The 19153-nt window shown below is 29.5% G+C and overlaps 1 protein-coding gene across 1 annotated transcript; it reads right to left on the reverse strand.

Annotated features, from left to right (window-relative positions):
- Window positions 1–5997: 5997 nt before the first annotated feature.
- On the reverse strand, window positions 5998–6789 carry LOC124917945 (basic leucine zipper 43-like). The gene has a single exon (XM_047458212.1). It carries the CDS (start codon window positions 6724–6726, stop codon window positions 6121–6123), a length of 606 nt encoding a protein of 201 aa, XP_047314168.1. The 5' UTR covers window positions 6727–6789; the 3' UTR covers window positions 5998–6120.
- Between the last annotated feature and the right edge of the window lie 12364 nt (window positions 6790–19153).

A 19153-nucleotide genomic window follows, 5' to 3' on the forward strand; every position in this document is an offset into this window, starting at 1 on the left:
GGTCTGGCTCACATAACAATATTTCATGGTCATCTTAAAATATCAAATAATTTTTTATTAAACAAAATAAATTCAATTATACAATAATAAACCTCAAATATATATAAGATTAAAAAAAATACAATAGGATAAAAATGATAATGTTTAAGTATATCTATAAAAATAATATAAAAATAAAGTACACCCAAAACACAATTAGATTAATCATTTAATTCAAACGATGGAAATATAATTAAAAATATTTCCTATAATATAAAATCTAACGCCAAAGGAGCTTAGAGATCTTTAAAAAGATTAATGAGTTCAACGACGGATGATAAATCACATATGGTAATGGAGGATCATCGAGAAAATCATACGAGAGTAGAGGAGACTGAATTTCAACAAAAAGAAAACGAGACTCATCAAAAATGATGTGACGACAAATAATAATTTTATCATTTGATATGTCAAAACACTTATAGCCTCGATGATTCGATGGGTATCCAAGAAAACACATGGGATAGAACGTAGAAGAAGTTTATGAATCGTCGTGGATGAAAATAAGGGTAACCCAAACACCCAAACACGCGTAAATGGTCATATGTTGGATCATTGCGGTATAAACGTTGTAACGGAGTAATGTATGTCATGTGTTTACGCGGAAAAATATTTATGAGGTATGTGGCCATTTGGAGAGCATGATGCCAAAATGATGTGGGTATCTTGGCATGAGTGAGTAAAGTACGAATCATATTAGTGATAGTACGTAGAACGATCAAACGGGCCAACTCATGGCGGGGCGGGCCCACCCACCAAAACCCATCGTTTGACGGGTCGACGACGGACCGACCCACCATCCCGGTGGGCTGAAAATCTTCAACCCAAGGTGGGTTGCGAATAAGGTGAGCCAGCCTGCGGGTTGTCTCACTATAAATAAAAATCATTAATAGTTATAGAAAACAAGAATTCAAAAACATGATCAAATTATCATAATACACTCAAACAAGAGTCTTGTCTATCGTTACACATCAATTGACCAAATAGTTCAACAAAGTAACTAAAATTTGAAAATTTCATAAAATAAAAATTTTAGTAAAGTCAACATTCTTTAAATATCATCAATCGAGAATGAAGAGAAGAAATGCGAAATAAATAAGTAGTCGGCGGCCAATGAGCGAAGTATTTGAGTATTGACTACTGTAGTCTAGAACCAAGTTTGAATCCACGAATCATTGAAAACGAGAACGAAGAGAAAAAATGCGGAACAAATAAGTAACCGGCGACCGATGGACGAAGTATTGAGTATTGACTGCTACAGTGCTGCCTGTGAGAGAAAAAAAACTAGGATTATCCGGCATATGCTATAAGGCTAAAAATCAGATCAGTTTTTTTTTGCCAACCCACGGGCCAACCCCTGCCCGACCCGCAACCTGAGCGGGCTGCCCCGTGTAGGCCCACTTCTAAATGGGTTGCTAATATTTCAACTCAACCCATCTAAATTGTTTGGCGGGGCGGGCGAACCCAACGAGCCTAACCCAAATTGACGACTCTAATAGTACGAAACTGTCTATCGACTTTTCCGTTCTGAGACGAAGTGTGAGGAAATGAGAAGTTAAAAGTCATCCCATGCGTGGACGCAAATTCCTTAAATGAATGATTATCAAATTCCCTCCTATTATCACATTGAAAAGATGATATATCTTTCTCAAATTGAGTTTTGACCGAGTTATCGTTGCAAACCGCGAGATATTATTACGGCGATGGATGAACAACAAAAATCCAGAGTTGGAAGCTTTGGTTTATACATTCCTCTTAGTCTCGACTCTAGGAATACTTTTTTTGCTATCTTTTTTTTAAGTAAATCAATCATTTGTTCTTGGAGATTCGATATTAATTCTCTCATACCTACTAATTGATGTAAATGAGATGCGTTTCCTCTAGCGGGGACGAATTATAGTAATTTGTTTCAATCCGATACATAAACAAAGACAATGATAATTTAAAATAAACTTGCTAAAAAATTCGTGGATGGTGAAAGTCCAGTAGTAGAAAGCATCACTAAAACTTTGAAGCATCACTAGCTTACGCTCTGACCGAGTAACATGAGTGAGATTTTGAGAAAAGTTACTATTTGGTTTGGAGAGATGATCCTTAATTTTATACCTTATTTAATTTATTAAATACAATTTTTTTTTTATATATTTTAGTAATACATATTAAAACATTAAGGTAACCTAGAATGTTATATACATACTTTTTTTAAGTAATATTATTTTAGCTATCGGGTTATTCAACATACACATGAAGTATTCATTGTCATTCTTAGTTTGAATTATCATTCTAATTTGTGGAAGATTGTTTTAGGGTTTTTCAAAAATCTAATTTTCATCCTTGTTTTAACATGAAGCAGTTCAAGTAGAAATTATTTATTATTAACGAGGATAAAGTTTAATTTTACTTAAAAAATATTCTAATTTAAATAAAATGTTACTATTATTTGTTACCGTATTAATAAGCTCCAATCAATAATTTTCTATCCCATGAAAAAAAAGCAATTCTCTTTAACTAATATATTAAAGTTAGATCTTCAATTAATTTTTCTAATAAATTATCAACAAGAAAACAAAATTAGTCTATTTATCTAATAAAGGTCTAATTGCTATTTTAGATTAGAAGTTGAATCATTTCATTAAATAAGCTTATAATTTTGTATGTATTATAATGGTTTGAACATCAAAATTTTAAGGCTTTGTCCTAAATATTATATACAAAAGGCTTCATTCTTATTTTAAATTTGTTGTTTAATTAATTTACCACTTGTAAATTAAAGTATTAATTGATTTTTTTTTTTTTTTTTTTTGTGAGAAACATACATTCCAAAATTCAACCTTTCAGGAAATATTAAGAATATTTGAAAGATAGAATTTACCTATCGATTTGGACATACGTGTTATTTTAATTGAATATTTTTTTTCGAGATCTATGCATTTTAAAATATCGAATTTGATATGGGTACCTTACAAAAATGTGTGTGATGTGTAGAAGAGTTGAGAAATTTAAAGAAAAATAAATAATATTTTTATATGATAAGCTAATTAAAAAAAATGTTAGGTCAAAGTAAGACATGGATTTGAAACAAATTATCGCATAACTAAAATGGTAATAATTCGAATCTAATATAGAATAATTACCTATTTAATAATAAAAAAAGTGTACACATTAAAATTGTTGAACCATAAATGAGTTGGAATCCCCTAATTAACATTCTAGTTAAATTAGCTCTCGTACTGTGTTAAAAAATAATAATTAAACAAAATTAAAAATCTCATATTTTTTTTCTAAATAATCTCATATCCAACAAATGTACTTAAAAAAAAAGTAATATTTTCATTTTTTTTATATTTAATATAAAAAGTGTGATTGATATTTTTGTAGTTTAATTTTTTTTATATTAATATTAATTGTTTTTTTATCACTTGGGCTCGTAACCTTATTGCCTCTTTTTGGGCTATTGATAGTCCAAGAGCGGAGAAGCAGGAGGTGAATATCCAAGTCCAATAAATAAAGCCCACTACCAAGAAAACGCGCCAACTGAAATTCTCTCTCCTCTCTCTATAACCTGTACCTTTCTTCTCCAAAGTAATCAAATCCGTCCGTCTTCTCCAAGATTTGAAGGTAAATTTTCTGTAAAACTTTTTTCTCAACTGTATTACATCTTCGACATTGCAATTCATACTGTAACTGCTCTTCTCAAACATACTTTTATCGATATAATCTGTCTTCTCACTTTCTCCGAAACCTATGTTTTACTTTTGACGCTCTTTGATGTTCATTTTGCTTCTTTTATAATCATTGATCGTTGCATAAGACTGAGAAACGGTTAAATTTCTATTCTAGGGCATAAAATTTCTAGACATTGATTGAGCAATGTAAATTCATTGTTCTTTGTAACTACTGTTTTTATTGATTTTGCCTTTTAATTGTATTATTTGAATAAAATCTTGAGTTGAATAGGCAGATACATTGTTTTAGGATTATAACTCTGATCAGCTACTTGATAATGATTAGGTATTGTTTAATGATTTCGCCTGTTGATCAAGATGTAAAATTGTATTGTTTTGCTTTAGTGGATAATGACGATAGCTAAGTATGATATTTTAAGGAGTTAATGGTTATAGGAGCATGTGCTTAGTTTTATGTTGTTGCTGATCCCAATTAGGTTTTATAAGTTTTGCTAGAAGATATGAGACATTATTTGAATAAAATATCCCCTTTTATCCCCAAATTTCCAAAAAACTTGTTTAAATAGAATATCAGTTCAATTTTTACATGAAATTATCGTTGGGTTAAAATGAAAACATACATCAAACACTTATCACCACACCAAGTATCGTCCCAAAAACTGACCGAATGTCCATTCCCATAGTGAAAAACGAGCTTAATTCTATGATGAAAAGAATAAAATGATTGCATAAAGAACATTTGGAAATTTATGATTAATTTCATTTGTGGTATCCTTATCACAACTTGTTTGCATTGCTGTTTTTTCTTCATAATATGTGAAATTATATGAATCAATTGATTAAGCTTCTAGTTTGGAATCAAAAACCTTAAAAAAAAAGCTTTCTAAACTTAGTTTTTTTAAAAGATTTTCTATAAGGTATTTAACTATTAGATATATATATTTTTGTCATTCTCTGATTGGAAAGACTATTTGTTTGATTGATAGACAAATAGTTATGAGTATTTACAAAATTACATATATTCAGATATAGGAAAGAAGCTCATTTTACTTACTGAACTTGTATTAAAGACTCGTTTTGCTTTCTCAACTTGGAGTTGACTCGTTTTGCTTAATGAACTTAATTATAAAATTACTAATTATATCTAGTTGTATGTTTCTTATTGTTATCTTTGTTAACTTCTTGTTACGCACTTAATTAGAAAGATAATTGAGAATAATGGATGACAATTAACAGATTTATCAAAAAATAATTTGATCCATTTTAAAAAGTTTTATAAGCAATACAAGCCCCACGCAAGTTTAAGAAGAAAAATGAGCCATTGATGTAGGTTAATGAACCAAATTGAGCTTCTTTCTTCAATTATATAATTATCTTACTTATAATTTATAGTTTTAGATGAGCTAGATTCCTAATTAGAATACTATTTGATTCCTATTCCAATTCCTATTTATATTAGTATTTAATTTGTACTTAGATTAGTATTCACAATAGTTATATAAAGATTCATAAACTATTGTATTCACTTCATATTTATCGTACATCAATGAAAAAGAATCTTACTTTATAAAAAAAACCACTTTTGTAATTGTTTAAGCTAGAATCAAACAATGCCTACCTTCAACTTTTCCATTTTTGATTTAGTGGAATGATATATAACTATCTCATCTTTGATAAATTTCCAGCCGACACAGCTGAAATCATTTTTTACAGGAGACAATTGAGTTTCTATGTTCATACTGAATGGCTATGTGTATCAAGTCACATAATCAAATCTGCATATAGGAATTATCAACTATGATTAAGATTTAGATAATGGAGAGTGGATTGCATTAATAATTTGAAGTGGGAGGCACATAGAGGACATGTCTATTGTATTTCTGTGGGAAAACCTGTGAACACTTACTGTCCTAGCAGCACCTGAAATCTTGTCTATTTGAAATACATCTATATTCGATATAAACAACGTAAAAATGGTGTAAACAAGTAAAGACCATAATAGGGACAAAAGCTTTTAGTGGACTGCCTTTTCATGGCTTTGGTTGTTACAGTATTTTCTTTCTCCATTGAATTATATAAGCCACTATCAGCACCACTTCCACCACAAATTGTCTCATTCATTGTCTGTGTGCATAACAGAACTGCTCATGGGGCCTTTTCTCGACGTCACTGCATCCTGTTCCCTTTTTCATTTTTAAATTTTTTTCAGATCCATCTCCAGATTTTTTCTTTTCCATGATTGCAGTTAGTGGGATGCTTAAAATATTAACCGTGAGAAGAAAAATGGAATTCATTATGGATAACTGATTTTGATGCGGTAAAACAGAGTTCATAAGATAGTTATTTCTCACTTAGACAGATACAAGCTGACAACAAAAAGGTTAAGAAATGATTCTCAGTGAAGCAGACTTGATGAAGATGTCATGCTTTTTTGGTTGGAGGACGCTGCTCTGAGATGAGCGGTATTACAGTTAACATCCTCAAGAAGATCCGCAACTAGAAGTGAGAATGGACTACTACTACTATCAATTCCGAGGTCCGAAACCATCTGGTGAAGGTCGGAAGCCTCTTCCTTGAGTCTAGTATTCTCTCTTTGGACCTTGTCATGGCACTCAGCCACATGGTTCAACTTATTGATGAGGTTTTGGTTCTCCATTCTCAACCGCATGACCTGTGAGCAAAGTTCATCAAGATGCTTCTGCTTTCTCATCCTCGATCTCCTAGCCGACTCCCTGTTGGAGATCATCCTCCTCTTCTTCCTTTCGTCAACCATTCCTGGCTGCTGGTGATGTAATTCCTCCTCAGTTTCATCTGAGGTCGAGTTATAGCCGAGGAGACACGATGGCTGGGGAACAAAATCATAAGTGGTTTGTGAAATGGGGAAGTTGCCAAAGAGACCGTTGTTGTTATTATGAGTCATGGTGGTTATGATGTTGTTATTAAAGGGAAAGGGACATGGGTTGTTGTTGATCATGAAGCTGTTCTCTGATGGGATCATCATGGCTTCTTCTTTCTTTGTCAATGTGAAAGGAGAAATAGAGAAGAGAAGATACAAGTTAGGTTTGCTGAGGATGTTGGGAGAAGGTAGTAGGGGATGATGGAAGCAAAGATGGGAGGATTTTATAGGGAAATTAGTGGGTCATACCAATATTATATATACCCCACAATTGAATTGAATTCATGAGCTGAAATATGGATAGGAAGTGCACTTGGGAAAATAATTGTGAGTTAATTTAACCTTTTTTTTTCTTCTTAAACCAGGTTAAGGTAAACTTTTCGCGCACCTCGACTAATCCATAGAGGAGGCTAGCCAAACAACTTCAAGATTGCAAGTTCTTTAGTCAAAGCCTCTTACCACTAAGCTAACCAAGTAAGTAACTTTCTATGATCTCATCAATAATAGTAAAAGTTGGATAACATGATGCTAAATTTAAAATCCTGTTTGTGTTAATAGTTGAATTGCATTAATTTTGTTTGGCTAAGGTTGACTATATGTGTAGTTGAGATATGTTCTCTCATGTTATCTTTATTCACAATATTTTCTAGGGTTTTATTCATCTTTGAAATATCTATGATAATTTTTTCTTCAAAACAACTAATTAACTTTTGAAGAATTAAGTAAAAAAAGAAGAAGAAAAAGATGAATGCATGATGTGGATATTATATGTTTTCTTCTCATGCATGAATTGTAAATGCCAATGATGGATAATGATGTTAAAAAGAGATATATGACATGTGGACTGAAAATTTTCAGGTAAGAAAGTCTTGTAAGCAATATTACAATAATTAATTAATGGGTATTATAGTCAATCTTTAAAAAGTAATGGCATATATTTAATTTTGAATAATTATTGGGTAGCCAATTTCATTAGCATTTAGTACTAGCATAGGCATAAGATAGGTCTCTTTTAAGCCAATGGCGCCTAATGATTGATGACGATATGTACAATAAAATAATGTTAGTTTTCTTTATAACAAAAAATTCTTATCACTATATATGTTTATTAATATCATTGGTGACTCAATGAGCATTATTTTTAAACTTGAGACCCACTAGATTTTCATCTTCACCCATTTCATATTATCTTTAAACCTGCTATAAATCACTTAATAACCTACAATTTCGATCCCACTCGAACCGCAAGCTCGGGTTACCTAGGGAGTTGACTAGTAGTAGTTATTTTTTAAAAATATCTTTATCCACCCCATTATCGAAGTTAGAGATCAAGTTGATTACCTAATTAAAACTCAAATAGCATACAAACTACTTTTCAATACATAGAAGTAATAGGAACCCATTAAGGTGAATAATTAGGCAAGGAAGATGCAATTGACACATTGTTATATCTTTCTCATAATTAGATTGTTTTGTTTAGTGGAATTAACTAAACATTATGGAAACAATCTCAAAACAATCTAGCCAAGTGCATCCCCTCGTTGAATTACAATGAGATGGTATTTCGTGCACGTGTTTTTACCTATATTATGAGGTTTTGACGGTTTGTTAGAATATTTGTTCAATGATACTTTGTCTGAACAAAAATACTAACATAAAAAATCTTGTTTTTAGACTAGATATTTTTTTAAAGGAGACTAATACATCATTTCAATCAAGATGTTCATAGAAAACTTGTCACTTATGCTAAGCACAACTTTAATGAATATAGTAAAAGCCCTTATTTGACAATGAGAAGATTCAACATTGACATGATGAATTGGCTATCACTGTCCTAACAAAAGTATGAACCAACTTTGGAAGTGAGGTTCAAGATCAATCACCTCCAAATTTAGGGTCTTTGTTATCAATTTTAGGGCCCCCACCCCAATATGTCCCCTTCTTTTTCCTTTTCCTTTATAAAAGAAAATAATAATTCTGAATAGTGTTTATTTATTTCAATAGTAAATAATCATTTTATAAAGAAACACAATAAAAACAAACAAGATAAAAGGAAAATTGACTTAGTAATAAAATGTAAAAAATTAGCTCAAGAATTTCTGCTTCATCTATCTTGACAAGTGAAAAGCACTAACAATTAATTATTGGTGTATATGATGAACAAGTAAAGCTAAGCTATAGTAATTGTTTGAGATATTATTATTATATTCTTATCCATTTGTGACATTATGCTAATCAACCCAATAGATAATTAATTAATAACAGTCATCATAATCACTAAAACATTATAATTAATCTGTCTTAATTAAAAATATTAAATCTGACAGTTTGCTGGCAATGTCTCTGCCATGAATCTAGCTAGCAACTTGATAAGCATAATTAAGGATAACATTAAACATGCTTTAAGGATTGTTAGAACTAAATCTTGACAGCAAACCTATCAGGCAGCAACTTACAACCGCATATTCATTTCTATTTGTTTTCTACTTTTTCTCAAATATTATAATAATATAAACAAAATCTTAATTATTCTTCCCACCACCTTAATTAATAATAATAGTTATTAGGCTTAATCTACCTATATATTTCTGGTTCTAGATTTATTAAGTTATTCTGTCCACATAAATTAAACCCCACATATTTCTTTTATCTAGTTATGGTTAAGATGATCCCAAGGTTATAACTCAGGCGATATATACTAATTTTTTATTAGATAATAAGGAAAAAGTATACCGAAATCTCAGTATTAAGTATTATATATTTTTAATTTATTAATATTATTTCGATATGAGTAATGATAGAGAGCCAACATTTAGTGTTATTAATAGTGATAGAAATAATGTGGCAGTACGTGAGTGAACTTGAAATCTAATAGGAGGGATAAATTTTATTTTTCAAGTCCACTCAAGTGCTACCATATCATTCTCGACACCAATTTTTCGCTATCTATCATTACTTTTTCGATATATACTGATATACCAAAATTTTAAAAATTTTGGTATAGTATCATATTTTATCATTTTTTTGGTATACCAAAATATTCATATTTTCAGTATATTTTTTCAATAAATTTTCATCCTACTTATAACCTTTATCCTCGTAAATCAGAGTGTTTAGTGTTTTTAAGTGAATTAAATATGTGACATTTGATATCTAGCCACTTGAATTACCTTAGTGCAATATGGGACGGTTTTATATAAAAGATCGAACCTTTACTTTGAAGATCGTGCTACCTTCCTAAAGTTTTAAAAATAAATTAATATCTATATATAAAAATGACTTATGAATGATCATAACACCCTTTTAAAACAAGGTTTTATCCTATAAGTTGACATGCGTACTTGTACTTGTTATTCTTTAACTTGGTGACTCAACTTTATCCATTAAAAAAAACACAAAACACAAAGTTAATTAGAAACTAACATATTAATCTGAATTAATATGTGAGAAAGTGTTTAAGGTTGGTGATTCTCCACCATAGTCGTTGGTGGACTTCTGAAAAATATGAGTAATGATAGAGGGAGCGAAAATTTTGCAGCGAATGTGTAGCGAACTGATGTGGAAGGGTGACTAAGCCGGATGACTAAGCATAATTTTAAATATTTATTTATCTCTCTCCTATTCATTAATAACTTCTCTCTCTTCCCTTTATTAATAATTTATTTTTTTATCTCTTTAATCTTATATATTTATATATTTTATTATTTACCATTTTTATTTATAAAAAATTAGAATAAAAATAGGAACAATAATAAATCAAATAAATAAATAACAAAATAAATATATATTTTCAAATATATATTATATTTGATAAATATATAAGAGAATAATAAAATAAATATAAAAATTCTTAACTTTTTTAATTAATTATTTCTCTTCTCTATTAAAAAAATATATATATATATATGGTTAATAATTTATTTATTTATTTATTTTTAAAATAAGTTATAATAAAAAAAATATGAATTTGTTGTTTTTAAAATAAATTATAATAAAAAAAAAAGAATTTGTTGTTTTTATAATATATAAACGTTTGAGTTAATTGATTAAATTTAAAATATATATTATAAAAAATAAAAAAGTAGAGAGGGTGTTAAAAATAATTAATTAAAAATATAAAAAAATTATATTTAATTTTTTATTCTCTTAAATATATATTTATCAAATATAATATATATTTTTGTTATTTTTTTATTTGATTTATTATTGTTCCTATTAATATTTAAAATAAATTATTTATAAAGATTAAAGATATAAAATATAAATTATTAAGTAGGAGAAGAGAGAGAAATTATTAATAAACATGAGAGAGATAAATAAACATTTAAAGTTATAATTAGTCATCGCCTAGTCACCATTCCACATCAGTTCGCTACACATTCGCTGCAAAACTTTCGCTACCCCTATCATTACTCGAAAAATATATATAAGAGAAAGTATCATTACTAAGGAACAACACACAAACTAAAGTATATAATAGAAGTAGTATTAATATTGGTGATGTTCCACCCTATCTTAAAAGTACAAAGAAAGTACCATTCACAAAAAAACACACACACAAGTAGATTATTTATGTAGTCATGATAATTTAATTAAAAAGAAGCAAAAGACAATGAAGGCAAAAACAATTTTCATACATTATGTATACAAAGAGATAAAAGGTTGTGTGTGTAGTGGGGTGTCAAAACAATAAAAGAATCTCAAACAATACATATTATTTAAACATCCAAGCAAACTTACTATATTACAACAATGATCATTGAGATGGAGAGCTTGTTAGGAAAAAAAACGTAAAACAAAGTTTGTCTTTATAAACATATGGGCAATCTGCATCGAAGAAAGAATAAATGACAAAGTGATGGTGTAAGCGGTAGATGGTGGTGCTTTAAATGACAATAAATTTCAATGTGATTGATTTGTTGAAAGATTGAGTTATGATAAAATAGCATGATGACGAACATGAACAATGATATCTGTAAGCAACCAAATAAATATCACACATGGCTTTGTTGAAGATGGAGAGACAACTTGTTTATCATTTCTAAACAAGTGAGTTGCCTAAGAACACACAAAATTATTAGTCAACCTATGATCATATATAGGATTCCAACCCAATTAACATCAAAATAGGTCCACAATTCCAAGTAAACAGTGAAAATAAAAAATATTTTGAAATTAAGTTTCTCGAGATACCTTAGGATACTAAGAACAACTCAATGAATTGTGGTGGTGGGAGCATTAACAAACAGGCTAACCAAGTGAACAATATGAGAAATATTTGGATGAATTACGATACAATAGACTAGTGCCCCCCAACAATATAACGGTCTAAACTTGGGGTACAATATCAATCTTTTGGGAAATAAAGGAGAGTCTGACACACCACAATCATGATCTCATGCTTAAATTCAAAACGCTTTCAGATGGAATCAGACTTGTAATCTTTTGGTTTTAAAAAAAAATTGGTTACTAGGAACTATAACACATAATCCGTAAACACACTTAACCATTTAATCAGGCGCATAATTTGCCGCTTGACGGGGGCTCGAACCCAAGACCCCTTTGAGGCTAGGGATATTCACCTTTTGTTGTCGCTATCAATATTTGAATATGATAAGATATAACTTTTAGGAGAATACAAGACCTCAATAGCTAAAAAGATTTAGTTCACCAAGTCTTCCCTATCACCCTAGTTGATAAACAAGACACAACAGGCTTAACAACATTACCATCTACTAATCAAATTCATTAAGGTTACCCTCAACCACACTATCAAGATATATAACCGCGTTACCATGATCATTGATATAAACACGACACGTACTAATAAAATCAAAATGATTAGAAAAGGTCTTTTAATTTGAGGATCCGATAAGAATTAATGTATATAAAAAGTTGAATGTTTTGTTGGTGAGAATTGACAACACAGTTGAGAAAAGGAAAGAAGAGCTGCTGCCATGAATGAAGTAAACTTAGGCATCCTCCAAACAGTGCAACCCACCACAAGCATGCGGCCTATCAGCCAGAACTCACCCAAGTACTCTTCTTCATTTTAATTTTTAATGTTTATGTTTCTTATTTAATTTAATTATATACATCTAAAAAATTATAATAGTATTTCAAGTCACACAAATTTTACCTAAGAAATCAAATGTTTTAAATTCAAAAGCAGGTTAGGCTAGATACCTTGGATAAAAGAAAGAATTTGGTGTTAATTTTATAAGATTCTTGAAATAATAATAATAAGAAGAAAAAACTGTGGGAAGGTGAATCTTGTGATGGAGAATTTGTTACGTACGGAGAAGGACTGGATAAAACGGCTATCCATTTGATATGTCTGCCTATAATAAAACCTTATTAGAGTAGGATTATGTCATTTTCCAATTTCATTTATCCCAATTAAACTAATTAAAGAAATTCACATCTCATACCCCCCACCATCCCATCCATATGGAATATGACACAATTAATGTCACAATTATATACAAATCATATCTTCTTCTTTTTTTATTACACTTCAATTATTTGGTATCTCATTTGATTCGATATTTGTATAATGTATCTTTGTATTGCTATGCTAACCTTATATACAAACTAATTCCGATTTAATGAGTCACACTCGTTAATTTACATTCTCGACACTTTTTTGACCTATTCGTCCCGACCCATTTATTTTGCTCCACTTTGTGACAACAAATTTAATTCATTTTACATTACAAAGGTAAATGGTAACAATGGTCATCCCACCAATGTCATATTTCAAGCATTTTAAGCATTCCATCATAGGGAAAAAATAAAATTGGAAGCATGATTTATGATACAATTATTGTTATTATTGTGTACGATGTCTCCACTTACCCCCACTCATCTATTTTCCTCCCTCCCTCCCTCATGATGTCACTGCCTTTTGATTGGTTCATATAAGGATAAGCTCATCATCCATCACTACTAATTCATTTTCATGACATATCTCTTTCTTTTGTATCTATTGATTCTCTTCTTATACCAATTATATATTGAAAAGATTGCAAATTTGTGTTGTAGAGTTCGAAAAAATAGCAAAGAAAAAACGAGATAAAACAAAAATGAACAAAAAAATAGATCATTGTGATAAAATCTAGAGCAATGAGACAACTTTCTTTGGATGTTTATAGCGAAAATCTTAGCCACTATGTTTTGAGAAATAAATAAGATATTATTGTAGGAAGATGTTGTTTTTGTCACGTTTGTGACAAACCTAACTTTACATTTTCTTCTCCAATAATTTATTAGGGTTTATTGGAATTGCTTTGGAGGATGATCATCATTGACCGAGTTACATCAATGAAAATTAAGGGATTTTTGGAGGATGTAGTTTGAGCTTGAGAATATTTATTCTCTCTGTAAATCTCCTAATTTATTAATATCCCGTGATCGTTTTGAGGATCTTAGGCAAGGTTAACCGAAGGAGAGCATATGACAAGATTGAGTGAACTCAATTTCACTAGTGATTGAGGAGCCACATGCAAAGGAAGGGAATGCATAACATATTGTTGATGTTGCCTCCTTTGTTGAGGAGGAGAAACCAAATTATCACCTTGCTCGGAGGACCTTGGAGTAAGGTGGTGTGTGAATGGCTCTTAACCCGATGAGGAAGGTATTGAGTTGTTGACCATGATTCATGTCACGCTTTTGTCTCTATATGTGGAACAAGCCATTGACACTCCTATCATGTCTCAATGGGAGCCTAAGGGAGTGTACTTCACGAAATTGTTCCATTTTGTCATGAGTAGGAAAAGATCGAATGGTTGAATAGGAATGTATAGCATGAGATTGTTGGAAACGACCAGAAGCTTGATTCCGAGGTTGTTTAAGAAAGTTGACGTAAATGTCATCAACGAGATTAAATTCCATTAAGGATGATAAGTATTCAAAAGCTTGTTGGTTTGAAATTAGGTTATACATAACTTTTTTGGAAAGCTAACTAATTAATTAAGCTTATTTAGAATCATATTGTTAATTAAATTGTGTTTAGGTTAAGATGTAGGCATGTTATTAGTACACAGATTAGATAATAGAGGTCTTAATCCACTATCATTAATGTGGGTATTAAAGTTGTTATCTTTCCCTAATTCTTCTTAAACTAGTGGGATTTATAATACTTAAACATAGACCAAGACAATTATATAAAGTTTAGAAGGTAAATTGGTTAACTAATGAGATATGTGGATGTAAGAAAATAAGCTTGGCCACCAATAGAATATGGTCTTTGTGACACAACTATGATGATCACGTTCTAGAAAAATAAAATACTTTTTGATATTTTAAATAAAATGACAAAATTCAGTATAAAACAAAAGCAACAAAACATCATCAAAATGTCAAATGTGGAGACAACAATGATCTATGAAGCACTAATTCGGGCCAATATGCATGTTTCAAGAAAAATCTCGGATGGTTCGTCATGTTCTTTAATTAATTCATCGAGAAGATTTACAATATAACCCATTGATTACACCATACTTTAATGGTATTAAAAAACGAAACGTTAGGAGAAATAACAATTTCCTATTGCTCTTTTGGTGCATGACATTGGGGCACTTACTAAAAAATTTGAGCACCAAATTTTACTTCTCACACTTTGAAGAATCTTAGGTAAAAAAATAAAGTTATTAAGTGTCCCTTTTAACAACGGGAAAGGACATCATCGTAATTTTTTTTTTGAGTATTAATGACGATTATTAATAATCGTTGTTAATACCTATGTTAACGAAGATAAATAACAACAATTGATATATGATTATTTATTTAAAATTTAACAATACACTAGAACTTTTAGTGACCAGGTATATTAATATTATAGAACTATTCTACTTATGTAAAAACCATTAAAGCCATTATCTATGGTAATATGAAGTAAGAACTTATAACTAGTTAAAAGTCAATTTAACGTAGTAAAAGACTAATAACATTAATATAGAGTTACCGTGTTAAAAGATAGTCTTAGTTAATGGCGTCAAACACTGACATTAACATTGGGAAATACCGTCAGTAAAAGTGGGTTGCACCGTAAATAAAGACCAATAGCGACGATATATACCGTTGCTAATACTCAAATTGTAATAATAATTTTAAATGTTGGTATATATTTAAATTCTCAGCAGAATGATGGTAATTTTACCATTGTTAACAACTTTCAACTATGAGATTAACATCATTACGGAAAGATGATTAGCATCACTAGGTAAAAATGACGAAGAATATGGCTTGAAAATGTGTTTTTGATTTATTTCATGAAAGTGTGATGAATTGCTCCACTATCTTTGAAAGAGACATGATTTATTTCTAGCTTTTTTTGTGTGCATTTTATCACATTGATATATTTGGTTTAAATAATATTTGATTCTTATTAACTCCTCAAAAAAAAAAAGTCTTTAATTGAAGTAAAAATTATAACTATAAAATTATAATAACTTACTCTAAATAATAAACTCTTAATTAAAAAAAATATGAAACACCACTTTAATGATAAAAGTAAGATCATTTTCAATGGCGATAATTTGTAGGTGAACCGTGACGATGATCTTTTGAGTTTTGTTTTTCTATTTTTATTTGTTTGGATTTAATTTGATAAAAAAAATTCAATTTTTCTTGACATACATGACTTATTATTTGTGAATTTTACTTAAAGAAAACACAATTGAATTACTACTTGAGTAGTTAACCATGATATCAATTATTTTAAAGTTGTCTTTGCAAAATAAATTGATATAGATCATAATTGTATAAAATTTAGGTAGTTTGAGTTATTTATTTTACTTAGATTATTTTAAAGCTTAAATTAATTGGATGATTTGAAAACTACTACCTATGTAGACTTAAGAAAATTTATACTTAATTCAAATTGAATCAAGGTAAAAAAAAAAAATATCAAATGACCAATAATCTTTCTATTCAATAAAAAATAGTAAATAATGTTAATTTACAATTATTTAAATGATTACAAATAAACAAATCTAAATATTGGTTTAAAAGTATGACATGACCCTTCAAGTTCGTACAGCCACATTCATTGTAGCCAGTTAATTCCGAAAAGGACATTCAAATTGATTCAAATCACACCTGAAAATTTGTAGGGCATATGCTTTTGTACAATTATTTTATGAAAATATTGATTATTTTAATCAAATAATGTAATCATACTTACAACAAGGCACGAGGGAAAAAATTTAAGAGAAAGAATGAGAAAAAACGATGTGTCAATAATATATTGGTTGGAAAAATGATAAAGGTGAGGAAAGAAAGAAGAGAGACAAATTTTGTTATTTTTTCGACAAATTAGATTGCGCCACGTCATTACCTTTAAAATTTCTTCTCCCAATTTCTTTCCCAATCATTTCTAATTAAAATATAATTAAAATATAGTAGGTATTACTCACCATTTATATATATTGTTGTATTATTTTTTATAATATTAACTGTAATTATTATTTTTACAATTTTATAAAATAATTTTAGTATTTTAAACTAAATTAACAATTCCATAATCAGACTTAGTTACAAACTTTTTATCAAACTTTTTTATACCAAAATTATTTATAATATAAATATAATACATTAAATATTGTTATTATAAATAATAAAATATCATTAATATGAATTATTCACTTCATTAAATTCTATATTTCAAACCTTAACATTAGGGAGAGAAAAGTTTTGGAAAATTTTCTAAGGAATCTTGATTTTCATTCATAAGAATGTGCACATTCTCATATTTAACACGAATTGTGTTGGAATCAAGATTGTTGGCACATCTGGCACATTCAACACAATCTCCACGATCAACACGTATGTTCGGCATAGTCAACACGATTGCACGATCCGGTTGATTTGGTAGTCGGTTACAAGAAACATGGTCAGAGTAAAGATCATCGACACGTCTGGAATGTTCGGCATGACCGACATTTCTAGCACGTTCGGCACATCGGAGAAAAATTATCTAGGGTTATAAGTGCGAAATCAAGAAACACCGGTAAGGGTTTGAACAAGTTCGTCGTTCAAGATTGTTGCTCTGACTTTAATCCCATGTTATGAAATCTTATTAGAATATGGGTAAAAGGAAAAACAATAAGGCGAAAAAAGTGCATGACTTTGTTATTAAAGAAATAAAAAACTATAGAGAAGGAAATTAACAGAATAACTAAATAAGTAATTAGTGAAAAAGTATAGGAAATTAGAAAAGACCTAATTGCCGTTCAAAAGCCTTTGAAAAATAATGTAGAAATCAAGGAGATGAAAGAATAAGTGGATGATAGGGTATAATGAATGTCCAATTTATTTGGATTAAAAAGTCAAATCACCAAACTCCAGATATTGAGATATTGCTGTTGGGCCTTGTTGGTCCAGCCCAATTAGGCACTTAATTAAACAAGCAAAACCTAAGATGTTATTCCTTCTATCACTGTTAGAGAGAGAACATTCTGCTAAAAGAACATTCCGCTAAGAGAAGAAATAAAGAAGAAGAAACATAGGAAGAAGAAAAGAAGGAGGCAGTAGCGATCTCCTTTCCTTTATCACCTTCAATTTTTAATTTCTTGTTGTCTTATATCTAGACTTGCTTGGGTCTGAACGAATTTGGTTTTCTCTATTTGTATACCTCAACTTTAGGTTTAAAGTTGAGAAAAACATTTGTATCAGTTTTATGTTTATAGTGAAATTTGCCGGTTGGCCCGTAGTTTTTTACCCTCTAGGTTGAGAGGTTTTTCCACGTAAATCGATCTGATGTTGTTTATTGTGTTTGATCTCCTATTTTAGATTTGAATAACATGTGCATTTGCCTATATCACATCGATTGATTACAATATAAAAGTATTTTTTGTTTCAAAATTCTCAACATATGCACTTATAAAACAATGAGAGAAAAATGAACTGGAGAAAATTTAAAATTTCAGCAAATGTAAACAAGCTTCATCATCTTCTTTAATTCAATCTCTTTGCATCGCAAGAGGAAGAGGAAGGGGAATAATGTCTCATGACCCAACAAGTTTATATAGAAATAAACACCCTAATTGAGGTAGTTAAGATCTGTTTTTTATTGTATTATTTTTGTTTGTAATCTCAGTTGTTTGTTTTTTGTGAATGCTACTAATTAGTTTCTTTAGGATCTTATGATTGTCATAATTTAATCATAGTTATTGTTTGTTTAGTTTTGATTCTTGATCCTCCAATTTTTTAGATTTTTAATAAAATAGTATTAATCGTTTTAAAAAAAACATTAAACTGAAGAGAGATCACACAACAATAACTTTGTTCCTGTTGCTAAATATATGATTTCTATTTACAACATTCTTAGTCTTTGAATTGAAATAAATTAGAATTCTCAACTCTCTATGGCGTCGATAAAATATTTTCGAGAGACAAATAATAATTATTTTTATGAATTTTGGCTAGTTTCTTAAATTTAAATATATATGTTAAAAAAAATTATTTTTCCTAATGTCATGTTTTATTTTGTTATTTACAAACTTTAATTTATTTATTTTTATATTTTTAT

Source organism: Impatiens glandulifera, unplaced genomic scaffold (assembly GCF_907164915.1).
Source record: "Impatiens glandulifera unplaced genomic scaffold, dImpGla2.1, whole genome shotgun sequence".
NCBI lineage: Eukaryota > Viridiplantae > Streptophyta > Magnoliopsida > Ericales > Balsaminaceae > Impatiens > Impatiens glandulifera.

Coding starts and splice junctions, on each gene's coding strand:
- LOC124917945 (XM_047458212.1), bottom strand. CDS start 6,726: ATGATGATCCCATCAGAGAACAGCTTCATGATCAACAACAACCCATGT.